Source organism: Dama dama, chromosome 5 (assembly GCF_033118175.1).
Source record: "Dama dama isolate Ldn47 chromosome 5, ASM3311817v1, whole genome shotgun sequence".
Lineage (NCBI taxonomy): Eukaryota > Metazoa > Chordata > Mammalia > Artiodactyla > Cervidae > Dama > Dama dama.
Window position 1 is genome coordinate 92,007,830 of NC_083685.1, and position 18,509 is coordinate 92,026,338.

At 55.0% G+C, this 18,509-nt stretch overlaps 2 protein-coding genes across 5 annotated transcripts in view; one reads left to right on the top strand and one right to left on the bottom strand.

The window, feature by feature from the left end:
* ABR (ABR activator of RhoGEF and GTPase) overlaps positions 1-10,778 on the top strand; it is a 192,998-nt gene extending 182,220 nt beyond the window's left edge. For all 4 annotated transcript variants that reach the window (XM_061143007.1, XM_061143008.1, XM_061143010.1 and 1 more), the window contains 5 exons: positions 247-386; positions 1,500-1,634; positions 2,666-2,771; positions 7,379-7,526; positions 8,104-10,778. In XM_061143007.1, the coding sequence (XP_060998990.1) occupies positions 247-386; positions 1,500-1,634; positions 2,666-2,771; positions 7,379-7,526; positions 8,104-8,193 (619 nt within the window). In that variant the 3' untranslated portion in view covers positions 8,194-10,778. The remainder of the gene's footprint in view (positions 1-246; positions 387-1,499; positions 1,635-2,665; positions 2,772-7,378; positions 7,527-8,103) is intronic.
* A 1,872-nt stretch (positions 10,779-12,650) lies between these two features.
* On the bottom strand, positions 12,651-17,684 carry TIMM22 (translocase of inner mitochondrial membrane 22). Its single transcript, XM_061143012.1, has 4 exons — positions 17,414-17,684; positions 15,363-15,559; positions 14,667-14,739; positions 12,651-13,291 (listed from the first exon to the last, which is right to left on the bottom strand). The coding sequence occupies exons 1-4, from the start codon at positions 17,649-17,651 to the stop codon at positions 13,215-13,217; spliced, it is 585 nt and encodes a 194-aa protein (XP_060998995.1). The 5' UTR covers positions 17,652-17,684; the 3' UTR covers positions 12,651-13,214.
* Between the last annotated feature and the right edge of the window lie 825 nt (positions 17,685-18,509).

Below are 18,509 nucleotides of genomic sequence, written 5' to 3' on the forward strand. Positions count from 1 at the left end.
TGATCTCCTAAAACTTCCGGCCTTTGTCCCCTGAGGTCCCTCAACACCCAGGCCTGGGGTGGGCTGTGTGTTGGGGGGTGGGGTAGCATGGCCTCTTTCTCAGCCCTGTCCTTGTCCCCCATCTCCTGATCCCAGAGGCCAAAATGCTGCAAGGCCACGGTTTGCAGAGAGGGAGGGGCTACATGTAGGGATCACTGGGGGGCCCCCTTCCCCTCCCTCCCCTCATATCCCCTACCCCAACCCCAGGCGGGAGCGCTCCAAGGTGCCCTACATCGTGCGGCAGTGTGTGGAGGAGGTGGAGAAGCGGGGCATTGAGGAGGTTGGCATCTACCGGATATCAGGGGTGGCCACAGACATCCAGGCGCTGAAGGCCGTCTTCGATGCCAGTGAGTCTGGGAGGCCCAGCCGGGCGGCTGTGGGGAGGGGCGCTCCAGCAGGCTCCTCGGGCTGGTGGGAGAGCGTAGCAGAAGCAGGAGGCTTCTCCATGGAAAGGCCCTGACTGGCCGGTGGCAGAGGAGCCTTGGACTGTGTGCTCCAGCCCGGCATGGCATGGGGTGGACCATTGCTGGGTCCTTGTGACACGGGCCTGCCCTGCATTTTCTCATGTAATCCATTGCCCTCCAGTCTTGCCTCCGTTGCTACAGATAAGGAAGCAGAGCCTCAGAGAGGCCAAGTACTTTGCCCAGGATTACTCAGTTCATAAGCTTTGAGCCTGATTTAAACTCGGATCTTGCTGACTCCAGAGTCTGTGTTCCTGGCTTTCTTGCTGGCCTCCCGGGCTGCAGGAAAACTAAAGAGCTTTGAGCCGGGCTGGCTCCTGCACCCCCGCCTTCTCTGGTTACCCTTTGGGAGGGGCGCTGCTGCCTCTCACTTTGACTGAGCCCCTTGGTGGTAGGGCCTGACCTTTCTGGTTCTTAACCCCATCTCGCCGTTCAGGCTGCAGCAACGACATTGCTAGCAGGACCCTGAACTGGCTGGGCAATGCTGATCCTATGGGAGCTGAGAGGGGGCCTGGTGGGTGTCCCCAGGCAGCTGCCAAGCAGACGTGTTCAGGGAACCTGGGGGTGGGGGGGAGCTGGGGACAGGCTGGCACATGGCTCCTCTATGCCACCTGGAAGCTGAGGCTTTGTCAGAACATGATTTTAGGTATAAAAATGCACAGTGCCTTCCAGAGAGGGGCTTAGCAGTGGGGAGACTGCAGTTGGAAGGAGGGCATGTGACACGTGTGAATGTGGCTCCAGGACTCTGGATGATGAACTATGCTTCCCTCCCCTTCTCCCCCACGGAGCTGAGTCACAGACCACCTGTGGGCACTACCTACATCCCGCCTTTGCCGGGGAGACCAGACCAGGGACAGAGTGGGTTGGGGGTGCATGCCCAGAGCAGGCTGCCTCAGGATGGATGCGGGGACAGATCGGGGCTCCCTGCCCCGCTGAGGGCTGCATGGGGGAGGGAGGGGGCTCAGCCAGCACAGCCCCTGCCCTCCCGCCCCCCCACAGATAACAAGGACATCCTGCTGATGCTGAGCGACATGGACATCAACGCCATCGCCGGTACCCTCAAGCTCTACTTCCGGGAGCTGCCCGAGCCCCTCCTCACAGACCGACTGTACCCCGCCTTCATGGAGGGCATTGGTGAGCGGCAGCGGGGGTCTAAGGGCTGGGCTGAGCCAGGCCTCCCCGACCAGCAGATAGCATGAGATGTCTGTGCCCACCCGCCCACCCTCGACCTGGCGTGTCCATCTGCCCTGTGCCTTGGGCCCACGTGGCCTGCTGGGGCCCGATCCAGAGGCTGGGCCCACTCTTCCCCTGCCCATCTCTCCTCTTGTCCCTCGGGGCTGCCCTCTGTGCTTCCTCCTTGGACACTGACGACCTTGTTTAGAAACCCCAGGACAAGGGAAATCTGCCCTGAGGGTGCGGGGTCCAGGACCAAGGAGAAGTGAGCCTGGAGTGCACTTGACGCGGCTTGTACTGAGCCTTCCAGAAGGAGTGCGTGCTCTTCTCTGACCGATGCCCAGGGTTGGGAGGAAGCTGAGGGCCCCGCCTGGCAGGACTGCGGCCTTCCCCCAACCTGGGCCAGATCCAGGCCTGGGCGCATCCCTTCTGCCTCGCCTTCTCCTGGGCCAGTCAGTGGAATGAGGAGCCCGTGGAACGCGGGCCGCTGCCAGGCTCCAGCATCAGAAGTGCTTAAAAAAGAGAACAGTTAGGGAATTAATTCCCTGGTGGTCCAGTGGTTAGGATTCCGTGCCCCTCACTGCCCAGGGCCTGGTTTCCATCCCTGGTTGGAGAACCAAGATCCCGCAAGCCAAGTGGCGCAGCCAAAAAAAAAAAAAGAACATTCACGCCAGTGGCATCCTTGTATCCTTACAGACCAGGGATGGCGTGGCTCCATCCCCAAAGGCCTACACTGTGCAGGGAAGAAGGGTGTCTGCTCCCCACCTGCCCACCTCCTGGCTGGGTTCCAGGTCATGGGTGGGGCCTCCTGCAGAAACCTGTTAATAGCTCACACTTGGGAAATACCAGCCCCATCCCTGCCGGGTCTGCCCCCTGACCCCTTGCAGCCCAGGCTTCCCCTCCAGGGTCCCGCAGCCTCCTGACCCCAGGGTGCTGGCCAAGGCCTCCCCGCCCAGAGCCCAGCCCCACCCCAGCCCCTTGTGTCCCTACAGCCCTGTCAGACCCTGCTGCCAAGGAGAACTGCATGATGCATCTGCTCCGCTCCCTGCCCGACCCCAACCTCATCACCTTCCTCTTCCTGCTGGAACACTTGAAAAGGTAATGGGCAGGGGTCCTGCCCCGTCCGCCGGGGGAGGGGGGAGGGTGTGGGCTCCAGCTGGGCAGGACACATGCCCTGGGAACCCACATCCTGGGCGCCTCCTCATGGGTGCTGGTCTCTGCTGGACCCCCGCAGCCAGGTGAGAGTTTGCCCTTCGGATTCTTGGCATTCACATTCTTCTGTTTCGAGAAATATTTGGATCCCAGAGGCCACCTCAAATATTGGCCATAGAATGCTTAGAGAGGCAGGGCTAGAGCCAAGGACTGTAGGTAGAGTTTCCAGTCAGTGGGCCACTCAGCCACTTAGCATTTTTTAAACGGAGTAAGAGAGCGAGCCCCAGGGTGTACTGCAAATGGGAAGCATGCATATTGTTCAGTTACTCTTGTTGCATGTGCTGGATGATCGTGTAAAACGTGTGTGTTATTACCGGTCACAGTCCAAAAAATCTGAAGCCCACTGGTCTTGACCCACACCTCATCAAACAGGTAGGGAATCTGAGTCCCCAGCTCGATGGGGACTTGCTTGGGTTTACCAGTAGCTCTGCCCTTAGAGTCCACATCACCCAGATCCTAAACTATGGTTCATCCCACCTTCTGCTCTCCTCCTTCCATAGTCTGGTCAAACCAAGAGCTGCTAAAGTTAACACCTGCACCTAAGTTAGGAACGGAAGCTAGCCCTGACTGTGACCTCGTCACTCACTTTGGAGCCCAGGACTGGTCCCAGGTGTGAGTGGGGAGGAGACGTCCCCAGGCGTCCCTTAAATCCACTTGCCATCCAGGACCAGGGCACCCCCGATGAGGGGCTCTGAGTCCTCAGGCCCCCAGTGGCAGCTCGGCCAGGCCAGGCCAGGCTCTGGAGGGCCAGCAGAGACCTGGGAATGCCTGGGCCACTGTCCTGTTTTTCCCATTATGAGACATTTTCCCTCTGGTTTGGCCGGGACCAAGGTCCCAACCAATCCCCAAATAGTTTGGCGAGCACTGGGGGGAGGACACACAGAGGAGGAGTGGAGAGGAAAATTCATTAGGTTTTCCACCCTGGGAACCGGGCACAGTCTGTTCCCACATCTGGGCGCCTGGCGCACGCGCGCGCGTGTGTGTGTGTGTGTGTGTGGTGAGGGGCAGGGCCAACTGTGTGTGTGTGTGTGTGTGTGGTGAGGGGCAGGGCCAACTGTGTGTGTGTGTGTGTGTGTGGTGAGGGGCAGGGCCAGCTGTGTGTGTGTGTGTGGTGAGGGGCAGGGCCAGCTGTGTGTGTGTGTGTGTGTGTAGTGAGGGGCAGGGCCAGCTGTGTGTGTGTGTGTGTGTGTGTGTGTTTGGTGAGGGGCAGGGCCAGCTGTGTGTGTGTGTGTGTGTGTGGTGAGGGGCAGGGCCAGCTGTGTGTGTGTGTGTGTGTGGTGAGGGGCAGGGCCAGCTGTGTGTATGTGTGTGTGTGTAGTGAGGGGCAGGGCCAGCTGTGTGTGTGTGTGTGTGTGTGTGTGGTGAGGGGCAGGGCCAGTTGTGTGTGTGTGTGTGTGGTGAGGGGCAGGGCCAGCTGTGTGTGTGTGTGTGTGTGTGGTGAGGGGCAGGGCCAGCTGTGTGTATGTGTGTGTGTGTAGTGAGGGGCAGGGCCAGCTGTGTGTGTGTGTGTGTGTGTGTGTGTGTGTGGTGAGGGGCAGGGCCAGTTGTGTGTGTGTAGTGAGGGGCAGGGCCAGCTGTGTGTGTGTGTGTGTGTGTGTGTAGTGAGGGGCAGGGCCAGCTGTGTGTGTGTGTGTGTGTGTGTGTGGTGAGGGGCAGGGCCAGCTGTGTGTGTGTGTGTGTGTGTAGTGAGGGGCAGGGCCAGCTGTGTGTGTGTGTGTGTGTGTGTAGTGAGGGGCAGGGCCAGCTGTGTGTGTGTGTGTGTGTGTGGTGAGGGGCAGGGCCAGCTGTGTGTGTGTGTGTGTGTGGTGAGGGGCAGGGCCAGCTGTGTGTATGTGTGTGTGTGTAGTGAGGGGCAGGGCCAGCTGTGTGTGTGTGTGTGTGTGTGTGTAGTGAGGGGCAGGGCCAGCTGTGTGTGTGTGTGTGTGTGTGGTGAGGGGCAGGGCCAGCTGTGTGTGTGTGTGTGTGTGGTGAGGGGCAGGGCCAGCTGTGTGTGTGTGTGTGTGTGTGGTGAGGGGCAGGGCCAGCTGTGTGTGTGTGTGTGTGTGGTGAGGGGCAGGGCCAGCTGTGTGTATGTGTGTGTGTGTAGTGAGGGGCAGGGCCAGCTGTGTGTGTGTGTGTGTGTGTGTGTGTGTGTGGTGAGGGGCAGGGCCAGTTGTGTGTGTGTGTGTGTGGTGAGGGGCAGGGCCAGCTGTGTGTGTGTGTGTGTGTGTGGTGAGGGGCAGGGCCAGCTGTGTGTGTGTGTGTGTGTGGTGAGGGGCAGGGCCAGCTGTGTGTATGTGTGTGTGTGTAGTGAGGGGCAGGGCCAGCTGTGTGTGTGTGTGTGTGTGTGTGGTGAGGGGCAGGGCCAGTTGTGTGTGTGTGTGTGTGGTGAGGGGCAGGGCCAGCTGTGTGTGTGTGTGTGTGTGTGGTGAGGGGCAGGGCCAGCTGTGTGTGTGTGTGTGTGTGTGTGGTGAGGGGCAGGGCCAGCTGTGTGTGTGTGTGTGTGTGTGTGGTGAGGGGCAGGGCCAGCTGTGTGTGTGTGTGTGTGTGGTGAGGGGCAGGGCCAGCTGTGTGTGTGTGTGTGTGTGGTGAGGGGCAGGGCCAGCTGTGTGTATGTGTGTGTGTGTAGTGAGGGGCAGGGCCAGCTGTGTGTGTGTGTGTGTGTGTGTGTGGTGAGGGGCAGGGCCAGTTGTGTGTGTGTGTGTGTGGTGAGGGGCAGGGCCAGCTGTGTGTGTGTGTGTGTGTGTGGTGAGGGGCAGGGCCAGTTGTGTGTGTGTGTGTGTGTGGTGAGGGGCAGGGCCAGCTGTGTGTGTGTGTGTGGTGAGGGGCAGGGCCAGCTGTGTGTGTGTGTGTGTGTGTAGTGAGGGGCAGGGCCAGCTGTGTGTGTGTGTGTGTGTGTGTGGTGAGGGGCAGGGCCAGCTGTGTGTGTGTGTGTGTGTGTGTGGTGAGGGGCAGGGCCAGCTGTGTGTATGTGTGTGTGTGTAGTGAGGGGCAGGGCCAGCTGTGTGTGTGTGTGTGTGTGTGTGTGGTGAGGGGCAGGGCCAGCTGTGTGTGTGTGTGTGTGTGTGTGGTGAGGGGCAGGGCCAGCTGTGTGTATGTGTGTGTGTGTAGTGAGGGGCAGGGCCAGCTGTGTGTGTGTGTGTGTGTGTGTGTAGTGAGGGGCAGGGCCAGCTGTGTGTGTGTGTGTGTGTGTGTGGTGAGGGGCAGGGCCAGCTGTGTGTGTGTGTGTGTGTGTGTGTGTGTGTGTGGTGAGGGGCAGGGCCAGCTGTGTGTATGTGTGTGTGTGTAGTGAGGGGCAGGGCCAGCTGTGTGTGTGTGTGTGTGTGTGTGTGTGTGTGTGTGGTGAGGGGCAGGGCCAGTTGTGTGTGTGTGTGTGTGTGGTGAGGGGCAGGGCCAGCTGTGTGTGTGTGTGTGTGTGTGGTGAGGGGCAGGGCCAGCTGTGTGTGTGTGTGTGTGTGGTGAGGGGCAGGGCCAGTTGTGTGTGTGTGTGTGTGGTGAGGGGCAGGGCCAGCTGCACAGCTCCTGGCATGGCAGTGTTTGCTCATTTCCAAGGCACTCAGCAGGCACATCCACGGCTCCTGCCTGGAGGGTGGGGTGACAGTGCAGTGGGAGTTGGGGTGAGAGGCGCTGCTTGGGGCGGCTGGGTCTCAGCCCCAAAACATTGCCTGGGACTGGGGGGAGGCGCAGGGTCTCTCTGATGTGTTGGGTGGTACCGAACCTGCTGGACACCAGCCCCAGATGGCAGTGCCTGCTGTCACTCAGGGGAAATAAGCTACAGAGCATCTGGCTGATCATGCAAGAGAAGCAGAGGAAGATCCAGAAGGAGGCAGCTCTGGGATCCCAAGAGGCAGACCCTCCTGGAAAAGCTTGGGAGGACAGCCCTGGGCTCCATCTGGGACGAGGGATGTTCCTGCTGCCGCACAGCAGGCAGAGCCTCTGGCCTTGGGTCCCCGCCCACTGGATCTCCTCCTCTGGGCCCCTCTCCATGGCTGGGCTGATCGTGGACAACGCACAGGGTGGGGAAGAGCCTGGGCTCTGGAGGCAGACCTGCTGGGTTCGGATCCCGGCTCTGCCACCTGCTGGGTCACCTTGGGCAGGCCATTTGGCCTCTCGGTACTCCGGTTTCTTCATCTCTACAGTGGGGATGAAACTGTTACCTACCCAAAGGCTTGCTTGTGACAAGCATGAGTTATTACAGGGAAAGTTCTTGGACCTGTAATAGTCTCTCTGAGGCAAGGGAGAGTTGGAGTGGGTCCTTCTCACTCTCACAGTTTACCATCAGTTCAGGGGGTGGCCCAGGAGCTGGGAATCTGTCAGTGGAATGTTCTGGAACATAGCTGGGGACTTGGGCCCTTGGCTGAGTCCCCTCCTCACAGAGCGGTCTCTACCCTCAGGAGAGGGCAGGCTAGTGACCCCTTTGGGGAATCCTCCCAGGAACGGTATTAGCCAAGGGTCTGGAGCTCCACGTGGCGGCCAGACGTGACTTGTGTTTCCGCCCCTCCCATCCCTTTCAGGGTTGCTGAGAAGGAGCCCATCAACAAAATGTCCCTTCACAACCTGGCTACCGTGTTTGGCCCCACATTACTGAGACCCTCAGAAGTGGAGAGCAAAGCACACCTCACGTCGGCCGCCGACATCTGGTCCCACGACGTCATGGCGCAGGTACCCCCACGCTGCCCAGGCCTGCGGCAGGTGCTGGGGTCGGACGAGCCCCTCCTTGAGGGGTGGACTCCCACCTGCCTCCCATCCTGAGCAGCGGGGCTGACGGGTCTGTGGGATGCCACCAAGGAGTCAGGGCTCCGGACAGTCCTGCTGAAAAGTAGGCATCTGGACCAAGAGCCCAGAGGATGGGTGTCCCAGGTACTGGTTGCAGTCTTGGGAGTTGCCTAGGCCTCGGGAAGCAAACCCAGGGGTGTCAGGAAAATCTGGGGCCTTGCCCTCATGTGCGGCTGGTCAGGAAGCTTCCCTGGGAGCCCGGTGAGACCCAGGGCAGGGTCTGGTCTGGAGCAGGACTGAAGTTGGGGAAGTGGCCCCGGGCGCCCCACCCTCTGCCCTGCAGCACCCCCTGCTGCTGCAAACGGGCAGCCACACCTGGGCTTCCAGGGATGGGGGAGTGGCTGGAGCCAGCCGGAGGGGAAGTGGGGAGCCACAGGAGCCCAGTCCAGAGAGCGTGTCAACTGGTCGGAGGAGGCCCTCCGGGGTGAGGACCCCAGCCTCAGTCTCCCCTGTCTCCCCACAGGTCCAGGTCCTCCTCTACTACCTGCAGCACCCTCCCATCTCCTTCGCAGAACTGAAGCGGAACACACTGTACTTCTCCACCGATGTGTAGCCTGAGGTGGGAGCGGCTGTCGGCTGGGGGCGGCCCCGAGCCAGCCTCTCCAGCCGGGGACCCAACCCAGACTTGAAGGACTGCAGTAGAGAACTCCCAAACCCAGCGCTCCACACTCCAAGGGACAGAGATTTCCAAGAACTGGAAGACGTGTATCTTTTGTGCCACCTTGTACAAAGCCAGCTGACCCGGCCCCGGCCCCGGCCCCGCCACGCACCCCGGCTCTGCCCTGCGTTCCTCTAGTCGTGTCTAATGCTCCGTGCTGTTCGGGAATTGTTTTACGTCTATTTGTCATGCAGAAAAGGTAGTGACCGACCTGGTGTGGGCACACAGGCAGCCTGCTTTGTTCTTTCATTTCCTCCGACACTTTCTTTCCTCCTGAGTCCGGTCCAAGGGCTTTTATTCTGCGCTCTGTAACTGCTGCCAGCTTCGCCTCTCTTGGCCCTGCTCCCAGATCGCAGTCTCCTGGCGGCCTCCCCTCGGTCTTCCTCCACCCTGTCCTCCCTGCCTCCCCCAGCCTGCCTGCATGCATTTGCAGCTTTGGTTTTTGATCCATCACCTCGAAAGTTCTGAGGAGGCCCTGGGCAGCGGTGGCGGGGGCTGGCCGGTCTGATGCTGCCGCCCCCTACCCTCTCCTTGCCCCCCTCACCTGTGGAGGCACGCCTGTCCGCCTTGCTGCCTGTGCAAATGTGGACAAGGAGACAGACTCGCACTGATCCTCGGCTCTGCACAGGCTGGAGAGCAGATTGCTGGGATTTTCCACCTGAGAACCTCCATTTCTGGGGTTTATCTGTTCGTCTCCAGTCCCAGTGAGGCACCTTTGACTGTTTCTTCTACTGCTTTTCAGTTTCTTTTCTCCTGCTGTTCTATTTTCTTTTGAGTGTAGAGACTCACCAGAGACCTGCTATCAAGGCAGCCAGAGGGTCAGGAAAGAATTGGGGGAGGTGGGAGGGTCAGGTTGCCAAGGAGACAGAGCAAGTGGGCTGTTGAGAGGAACGCCAGGGAGCGCTGGGCATCCTGGGCTGGGAGCAAGGAGTTGTGGTGGCTTTGCTGGTGGAGCCAGGCTTCTGGGAGGGCAACCACGAGGGCTGAAGCAGGTGTCTCAAAACAGGCAGGCTCCGTCCGAGAGGGCTAGTCCTTCCTGGTGCCTCCCGTACCTCGTGGTACATTTGCCTTAGACGTTACACACTTTCTCCACAGCCAAGCACTGCCATGGGGCAGCCCCCACGGCCACGTGCACCCCAAGGCCTGGGGAAGTCAGGCGTGGTCCAGCAGTAGCCAGCCGTCACGGTGCTGCCTCCCACCCCCAGCTTCTGAACGCAGCCTTGTGGGTGAACTCGGGGGAACTCCAGGAGTTGGGATTGTGCCAGGTACCTGCCTCTCTCGGGACTAGGTTTTGCAGGGGACCCTGGTGGTGGATGCTTGACTCATCCGCAGGGTCTGATCCCTGCGTTGAGGGCCGCTGCTCAGTACTGGGAAGGAGTGAGAAGTGCCCCCAAAGTGCAATTTCTTCTCTCCTGAGCAGCACTGCTGGCCTCCAGCAGTTCAGACACTCCTGGCGGCAGGGACTGGAGCTTCCCGGCTCTCCTCTGTGTCAAGAGACTAGATTCCAAGCCCTGGGGATTGGAGAGAAGAGCTCCCCCTAGCTTGAGCTCAGGGCGGTTTTAAAGAAGGATCTGGGGCCCCTGAGGACTTAGCACCAGCTCAGTGAGTTGAAGGGCCCCTTCTTGTCTGGTTTATACCTGTGGCCTGGGCGTGAGCAGAACAGTACACATTCTGTGCACATCGGAGGATAGATGCCCCAGAGGAGAGAGGAACTGACGCCCTGGCTGCCTGCTAAGCAGCTGAGGAGCCCCACTCCCTAAGATAAGGGGCTTGGGCCACAGGCGGAGAAAGAATGCTGGAGTCCAAACATCCCCCATCTGACCATCCCTGGAACCTGCTCGACACTTGGGAGCCGGCAGGTGGCCTGGAAGGTTCTTGCTTCCACGGCCACTAACTGGAATGAATTGGAGCCCCACCTAGAGCTATTTACAGCCCCTAATGGGTGCCTCCCGCCTTCCCCAAACTAGGGACGTGTGCCTCTCAGCATCAGGTAGCTACTGCAGCCCCCAACCTCTTAGGTAATGAGAATGGGAGGAAGGCTGGAAGGGCTGAGAAATGGAAAAGGCTCAGAATATTTATCAACTCGACCCCCAGAATCGGGAGGGGTGGGTACCAGACCTGGACTAAGCTGCGCTGAGGGAACAGCCTGTGGGTTCTCCTGAGAGACAGGGACTGTGCAGAACCCCAGCCACTGTGCCCAGCAGGGCAGGCTGTGCCAACAGGAGCCCACAGACAGGCTACAAGAATGCACACACCTGTCCTTGCTGGCAATGGCTGCGGGCTGCCGGTGTTGTGCTGTTACAGGTATGATGGGACCCTTCATTAATATTTGACTTTCATAAGTTGGTAAGGATATATTTTTCTTTGGTCTATGTTCTGTTTCAACTTATGTAGATTATTATAAATTGATGTAAGCCACGTGAGAGGAAAATGTTAATAAAAAAAAAAAACCTGCAAAGCCCTGACATTTGCACAACTCAGCCCTGTGGTGTGGACGTTTGTGTTCTCAGGAGTCCAGGGAAGACCACCAATCTAGATATTTAACTCTTCCAGCTGCATCCAGATGTGAGTTTCCAAGAATCTTCTTACTAGTGAACTCCCCCTTGTGCACCCCTTCGGCCTGTGGGGACCATGGCAGTTTGGGAGGTGAGCCCACGCTCTCTCCTTGTTCTTTCACAAATGCCCACAGCTGTCACCAGCCAGTTCTTTTCATGAAATACAAGTGCCCCACCAGAGACCTGGCCATGGATATGCCTCAGAGATGGCAGGAAGTTATCTATTCAAGTGGAGGTTTATTTTATGCAAACACCTCTCTACAATTTCCTTGGAAGTTGCAGGTCTTTGGGGCAGCCTGCTGGCCTAATCTCTGTGTTGAAGATGCTGGATCCCCTAGAGGGCCCAGCCTCCCTCAGGAGAGCTAGCGGGGTTAATGTCGGCTCCCACCAGCCCCGGCCATTGGACACTGTGTTTATTCTGGAGATCGGGAACAGATGTCTCTGAAAATTGGTGTTTGGTTTATGAGCTCATACTGCCTCCTTAGCCATCTAAAACAGGAAACTATTCATCTCCTCTCCTGACTGAATAGTCAGTGTGGACAATGCTTGGCTTATTGAACTGATGGCTACTGACAGCCCAGGACTCATCATTCCCAAGGCAGTCATGAGGGGAGCAGTGCTTGTACTCAGTCGTTTGACCCCATGCACTAGACTGGATGGTAGATGCCAGGCTTCTGGCACTGTTGACAGGTGGCAGGTAAGAGTGTCTGCGCTTGCTCTGCTTACAGGTGACTTGTTGAGGGACAGTGGAGGACCCACTCCAACATCTGTTCTCAGACCTGTGATGATTCTCCAGGCAGCCTACCAGCAGTGACGCCTCTTGACTGAGACTGGTACAGGCATTCTATAGAACTCCCCCCCGCCCCCCATGAGCCTTGTGCACTAGCCCATGGTCATTCCAAAGGCAACAGCAGACAAGGCCAACTGGGCTTGACATCGTCACTCATGTATACACATACACACACCAGCTGGACTTGACATCATCACTCATGTACACACACACACGATGTCTGGATGGTTCAGCTGAGTCTGAATTCTGGTTAAGGGTGAGCAAGCTTTAGAAGACGGCCCACAGTGGGGGAGACAGCCAAAAAAGGCAAAGGAATGACTCTCTAGTGGAATAAAGGAGACACTACCGGTGGCTGGAATTACAGGCCCCCACCATGCTACCTGCTTGTCCTAAGTTCATCTTCATCCCACCACCAAGGCACCAGAGTAACACAGCATCTGCAGCAGATCCCGATTGTAAAAGGGTTTTTTTATGTGTATAGCACACAATTAGGCTGAGCTGCTGCTGTCAGAGAAAGGCTACCAGGTCAAGTCAAAAACACTAATGTTTAAGTAAGGAACAAACCCCTGACATCAGAGGAACAGGGTGGTGGTGAGCAGCTCCTGAACACGGTCTGGTTGTAACCAGTGGCTGCTGGGACCTGGTCATCAGGAGGACCACAGCAACACAACCCTCACACTCTGTGTCCTTGAGGCAGGCCTGGGCCGATGGTCACAGCAGAACACCCATGTGTGGTTCAGACGGCAGGCATTCCCACCAGCCAGCCCGACGGTTTCTCAGAAGAGGCCAGCAGGGTTATGCATGGAATGTCACTGCATCCTAGGACACGGTTAGGCCAGGTTTCTGGGCCACTGCAGCAGTTTCAGTGAGGATAATGCTGCTCTGCAGACCCTGGGAGTTGAGCATTCCCAGACTTCTCAGGAGCTGGCTCATGCTTTCCCTTTGGATGTTCAATCTTTGGGCCACCTGGTACTATTTTGGGGAATTGTGGAATTTGAAAATAAAAATAAGCCAAACTTTTAAACTGTAATATAAATACATATACATACATACATACATACATACATACATACATATATATATAAAACAAGGATAGCAGAACATTAAACAAAGTGAGCAGAACACTAAACAAAATGACAGAACTGGTCGGACGGCATGATTCCGCTCTGCCCTGCCCTGAGGTATGAGATGGATGAGCACGTTGACGTACAAGGTAGAAGCTTCCAGGTGTGTGTAAAGTCCCCTCCATCCCCACAGCACCAGAGGCTGTGGACAGAACCTTTGTGGAACTCAGTTCCTACAGGTCAACACACTGACTCCTTGACTGCCCAAAACAGACAGTCTGGCATGGCACTCCACCCCGCACAGCCTGGCTCGAGTCCAGGTGCAGAGAGCGTGGCTGCTCAGAGGTGGCCGATTGCAGCCAGGCGGCTCCCTCACGACACAACTATGTGAGAGAAAACAAATGTCTTCAGTCTCTGAAGCAAGTGCCCTGGAGTGGTGCAGAAACCGCCCTACACAGAGCAGCCTTGATCCTGGGCTGCCATTGTCCTTGCCGGACACTAGTGTTCTCACCGTAGGTAATAGTCAATCGCAGCAGAGAAAGCAGCAAAACCTCCACAGCCGATGACCCCAGCCTTCAAGCCAGCTGTAAAGCAAACACAAATGACATTACCTGTGGTGAAAGACGCTGAGTCAAGCCGCACTCAGGAAAAGTTCGGGTACTTAGAGACGTAAAGAAGCTGGCGAACATGTTCTCAATCATTCAACGTAGCAGAGAGCTGGAAGACCAGTGAGGCTGTGCACACGAGCTGATCCAGTGTGCTTTTATCTAACTAAGTTCGTTTAACTTTTCTCATTCCGAAGAACTGCTATTTCTAGTCTCATGAAAATAGCTCCTCACAGGCAGGAAACTGGTTAACAGAACCAGCCCTTGGAATCAAGTGAAAGCATATGGCCTGTTACTCTGATTTGTTTATGGAATAAATTCCTGGGAAGGTGATCAAAGCAATCCCAGAGGGAGCTGAGCCCCTCCAAGGCCCTGACAAAGCTGAGAGATGGGAAGACCAGAGGAGAAGTTACTCCATAAATCACAAATGGCTGTGTGAGGAGGAGAGTCAGGTTTTAATGACAGCAAATCATCCTGTCTCTCAGAAAATGAGAAAACAGCCTTTTTGCTTTGGGTAAGTCTGGGCACAGCAGATGGAGAGTGGCCCAGTAATAGACACTGTTAGGGAAGTTAAGTCACTGAGGCCCCACCCCACACTCTTAATAGATACACCAACAGGGAGAAGTGGCAGGGAACCAGTTTTCTTCTTGGTTGCTTACAGTGGATAATCCAATATTTCTAGGATACCTATATTTGGCTTTCAGGAGTGGAAATCTAAGAACCCTAAACTGCAAAAACATTACTGTGAGAACTTATACATAGAATTAGAATGACTGTACAGTATGAAGAAAGATGTCTGTTTGAAATGCATGGAGCTGAAAGTTAAGCAGAGCTTGCTGTTTGGGCAAATGGGCTGCCCACAGCTGAATGGGGTCCAGCTATGCTTCTGTACTATCCTGCATAGCAACACAGTCCAGAGATTACTTATTATGAAGTTCTTCCCATTTGTTCAATATGGGGACCATTCTTTATTCTAAGATAGAGATAGTTCTCCGTGGGTTTGACCTGGGGCTATTTGTCCCCCAGGGGACACTGGAAACACTTCTACTTGTCACCACTAGGGGTGCTACTGGCACGAGTGGGGAGAGGCCAGGAACAGCACTCCCCTCCGCCCAGCAAACACTCCTCTGGTCCAAAACGTCAACAATGCCAAGGATCAGAAACCCTGATCTAGATACTAGAAGTTTCCAAAATTGAGTTAACACAGAAAATGTGATTTACTTGTCAGGAGAGGAGAATATCAAGTTCCACATATGCCTTGAGCTGTCCTTGGAACACTCATGTGTTTAGAAATGTCAACTTCAGCATGTTGTCCAAGGCCACAAAGAAAAGCATGTGAGAATTGTTTACTAACCTCTGAAACCAATGGCTCCTCCAGTGATGCAGCCACTAATGACACTGTTCTTCCAATCTGATTTTCCCCGGTACTGTGGGTGGAGAAGAGCAGTTCAGAGCCAAAGAAATAAGCCAAACAAGAAAACTAAGGAAAAAAAGACAGGGTTTCTAGCTGGCTAATTTAGTCCCTCCCCAAAGGAAATCTATCTTGTTTTCTTTCAAAAGTATAATTCCTAAAATTTGAATGTGTTCACAAATGCTTCCTGCACATGGTACCAAAGAACTGAGCCAAGGGTCACATTTGAGAAGTAATCAGAACCTCTTCTCAGGTTCCCCAACAAGTCTCTTGTTTAAAATTAGTAACCAGGAATTCTCTGGTGATCCAATCATTAGGACTCCATGCTTGCTTCCACTGCAAGGGGCCCGGGTTCCACCCCTGGTTGGGGAACTAAGATCCTACAAGCCGTGAGGTGCAGCCAAAAGCAATAATAAAAAAATAATTAACCAACTTCTGGCCTGTAAAAAAAAAAATAAAAAATAAGGCAAGCCCAAATCATAAATTCACAAGAAGTTTACATTAGGGACTATTTAATGGAAACTGAATCTAGCAAGTACTGGACACTTCTGACCTGCTTTCTAGTAGCATTGACTATTTCTCTTGAGAACTCACAGGATGGAAACAGGCAAGGCTTTCTCAGAAGGCAGGGACACTTACAGATTCTACTAAACATTCAGTGCAAGAAAACATGGCGCCCACAATGGCAAAATTTTTGGCATAGGACATTCCTCTCTGGCCCATGTCTTTAAGAACTTCTCTGGCCGTCGGTGTACGGTAAGGATCCTTAGGGTCAAAGCCCACGTTGGTATCAATGCCAGCAGTGAACACCCCAAAGGCACCTCCCAAGACAAATCCTAAAAATGAACAGAGATGAAGATTTCGTTGGCACATTTTTCAGATTACTGTAATAGGGTCATACTCAAATTGCACCTTTTGGATGGCCACCAGTGAAGAGGATACCCCATCCCCTTCTTGCCTCAGAAACTCTTCACTGGCCTGGTTTCCACATTACAAATCCAAGATCGATCTAGTAGGCAGCTTCTTCTCTGACTCTTTTTGTATTTCTTCCTCCTTTCATTTTCTAGCATTCTTCAAGATTCCATCTTTAACCCTCTTTCTCTCTCTACACTCACACATAAATCAGTCACCCTCAAGTTCAGGTATCAACTTTGCAAATCACTCCCTTGACAATGGTGACATTCATAAAAGTCATTTGGTAAATACCATATACCAATTACGCTTTATTGTCCCAGCCTTACTTATTCCTTGTAGTAATCCTGTGAGGTAGATACTATTTTCCTTTCCTTTCCTTTCTGTAGTCGAAGAAACTGAAGCTCAGAGAGGTAAACTAACTTCCCTAAGGTCACAAAGTTCCCAAATGGCAAATGCCACGCTGTGGTCCACAACTGACCTTCCTGAGCCTGCTGGACATTTCCACATGGATGTCCTTTCGCCACCTCAAGGTTCAACGAAATCATGGGCACCTCCCCTCCAGACCTCCCTGCTTACGGTTCCTGTTCTCCAGTCATTCCCGCGCCAAACTTCAGGTGCACTTATGGCTGTTTCTTTGCTTCCTCCTGTGAGGCTAGGTCCACAATTATCATCCTAGCCTAGGGCCCTCATCACGTCCACCCTGGAGCACTACAAAGACTACAAAGCATTATTTCAACAGACATGTAAGAGATCTAGGGTCAGGCACAATGATGAACAAAGACCCAGTCCATGTCTCACTGAGCTTCAGTCTAGCAAATTCCCTATATGGTCTGTCTACTGACTTTCCTTCCCTTTGCCACACTCCACCATGAGTCATCAAGCTCTTGGTAACTCTAAAAACCCATCAATGACTGCCCTAATGCCTACATGCAAAAAGCTCAACCTGCACCACTCCACCCCAACCTGAAATGCCATTTCTCTTTACCCTCATTCTCTTAATCCTTCAAGACACAGGCTCCAGTCTCACCTCTTGTGGTCTTCTCCCAACCAGAAAGATCTTTCTTCTTTCTACTCAATTTCACGTTTCCACTCTCACTATATTCGTTTCTTAATTTCCTTTCATTCTCAATGAGACTTCAACTCACCTGCAAATGTGGTCAGCCTCTTAGCACACAGGAGGGACACCTACATTCTCAAATCCTCAAACGATTAAAAAAAACAAAAACATGCCAAGCCCAGACTTCTTGCCCCCTCGTTCCAGCTGTCCAGTCACATTGGGCTCACTGGCCTGTTTTTCTAGCCTGAAGTCACTTAAGGCCTAACCTTTGCAAGTTCTGCGCCCCACGTCTGCAGCACTGTCCTTCTTCTGAACACTTTTCTTTCTGCGTATATTAAAATATTAGCTTCATGAGAACAAGGCTCTTGTCTCTCATTCTGTCTTTCCACTGCCTGGCACGTGATAGCCGCTCAGTAATAATTTTCTGAAAAGTAATTACTTTAAAGCGAACGAATGAATGAATGAATGAATGAATGAAGTCAACCATTTTATAAACCCCAGGTCTCGACCCAGGACCGAGTCTCTGATCGAATTTCCAGAGGCGAAAGCCAACCTCGGGGTCTAGGGAGGCGCTGCTCAAGTTCACTGAACCAGGCGGGGGTGGGTCAAGGTCGCGGCCCAGGACCCCCTCCCCTCCTAGGTGCGTGGTCTTCTGAGCAGTGGACCCCGCTGCCGCCCAAGCGCTCAGCCTCCCAAGGGTCCCCCGGCCCCGCCTCACCTCCCACACAGGCCAGAGCAGCTTTGAAGGCGCAGCTTTCCATCGCCCTCTCGATCATCTTCTGCTCCTCACTCTTGGCTGGACTCGGGATCCCGCCCAGGCTTCCAGGCTCCAGGAGCCGGGGCTGACGCTTGTCGCCCACCAAGTACTGCAGAAGAAGGCTGTACTGCAGCGGAGCTTCGGCGGAAGCCGCCGCCTCAGGTGCGGAGCCCCCAGCATTGGGGGCGGTCGCCGCCATGACTGTGGCCCAGGAAACCTGGCGTTCTTCTCCTCACAGCAGATTCCACAAACTTCCCGTCGGGCCTTGCGCGCCCAGCCACGGTGCCGCAAAGGCAGATTCGCCACACCGAGCGAGCTCGAGGAAGCCGCGGAAGCCACGTCAGTTCGTGCACACCCGGCGGAAGAGCTGTCGTGTTCTCCTGTGAATACTGAGTCAGGCTTATGAGGCATTCCTAACGACACTGACAAAAGATTTCGAACCACCAGACAGCACCCTCTCCGCGGCTGCAGCGCGGGGCGTACCGGAATTTGTAGTTCTGACACACTTACACCCCAGACATTTCCCAGGAAGCCTTGCGCGGGCACGCGCGTCTCCGCCGCCTCTCGCGCTCCTGACGGGCGGGAGGGCAGGGAGGCCACAGCGGGCCGGGGCACCAGCAGGGGGTGCGCGCGCCTCCCACTGCCTTTTCAGCCTGGTAATTCCTACAGTGTGTTGTGAGATGCCCATGGGGTAAGGTGCTTTGTAAATTAACGTGAAAACGTGATATGAGTGTATGGAGTAAATGTTTTATTCAGTAATTGAGCCCTTGAGGGGAGAGAGAAGGGGCCAAAAAAAATGAGTGAAGTTTAAGACAAAAAAGAAAAAAAAAAAGAAATCCCCTGGCTATCCACTGCTTAGGACTCCGCATTTCACTTCCGAGGGCCCTGGTTCCAGCCCTGATCCGGGAATTAAAAATCCCTCGAGCCGCGCAGCCAAAAAAAAAAAAAAATTAGTGAAGATAGCCGAGTTTAAGTACGAGATGTCTATGGCCAGATGGAGGACGAGGGAGGCCGAGGCTGCTACTCCCTCCAGCCAGTTGTTGTCATGTGGGACTAG

Excerpts from the sequence above, each read along its gene's own strand:
- TIMM22 (XM_061143012.1), bottom strand. The coding sequence starts at position 17,651 with ATGGCGGCGACCGCCCCCAATGCTGGGGGCTCCGCACCTGAGGCGGCG. Across the intron at positions 14,740-15,362 it reads CTGAATGTTTAGTAGAATCT|TACCGGGGAAAATCAGATTG; the intron begins GTAAGTGTCCCT and ends CTCCACCCACAG. Across the intron at positions 13,292-14,666 it reads AGGAGCCATTGGTTTCAGAG|CTGGCTTGAAGGCTGGGGTC; the intron begins GTTAGTAAACAA and ends TTTGCTTTACAG.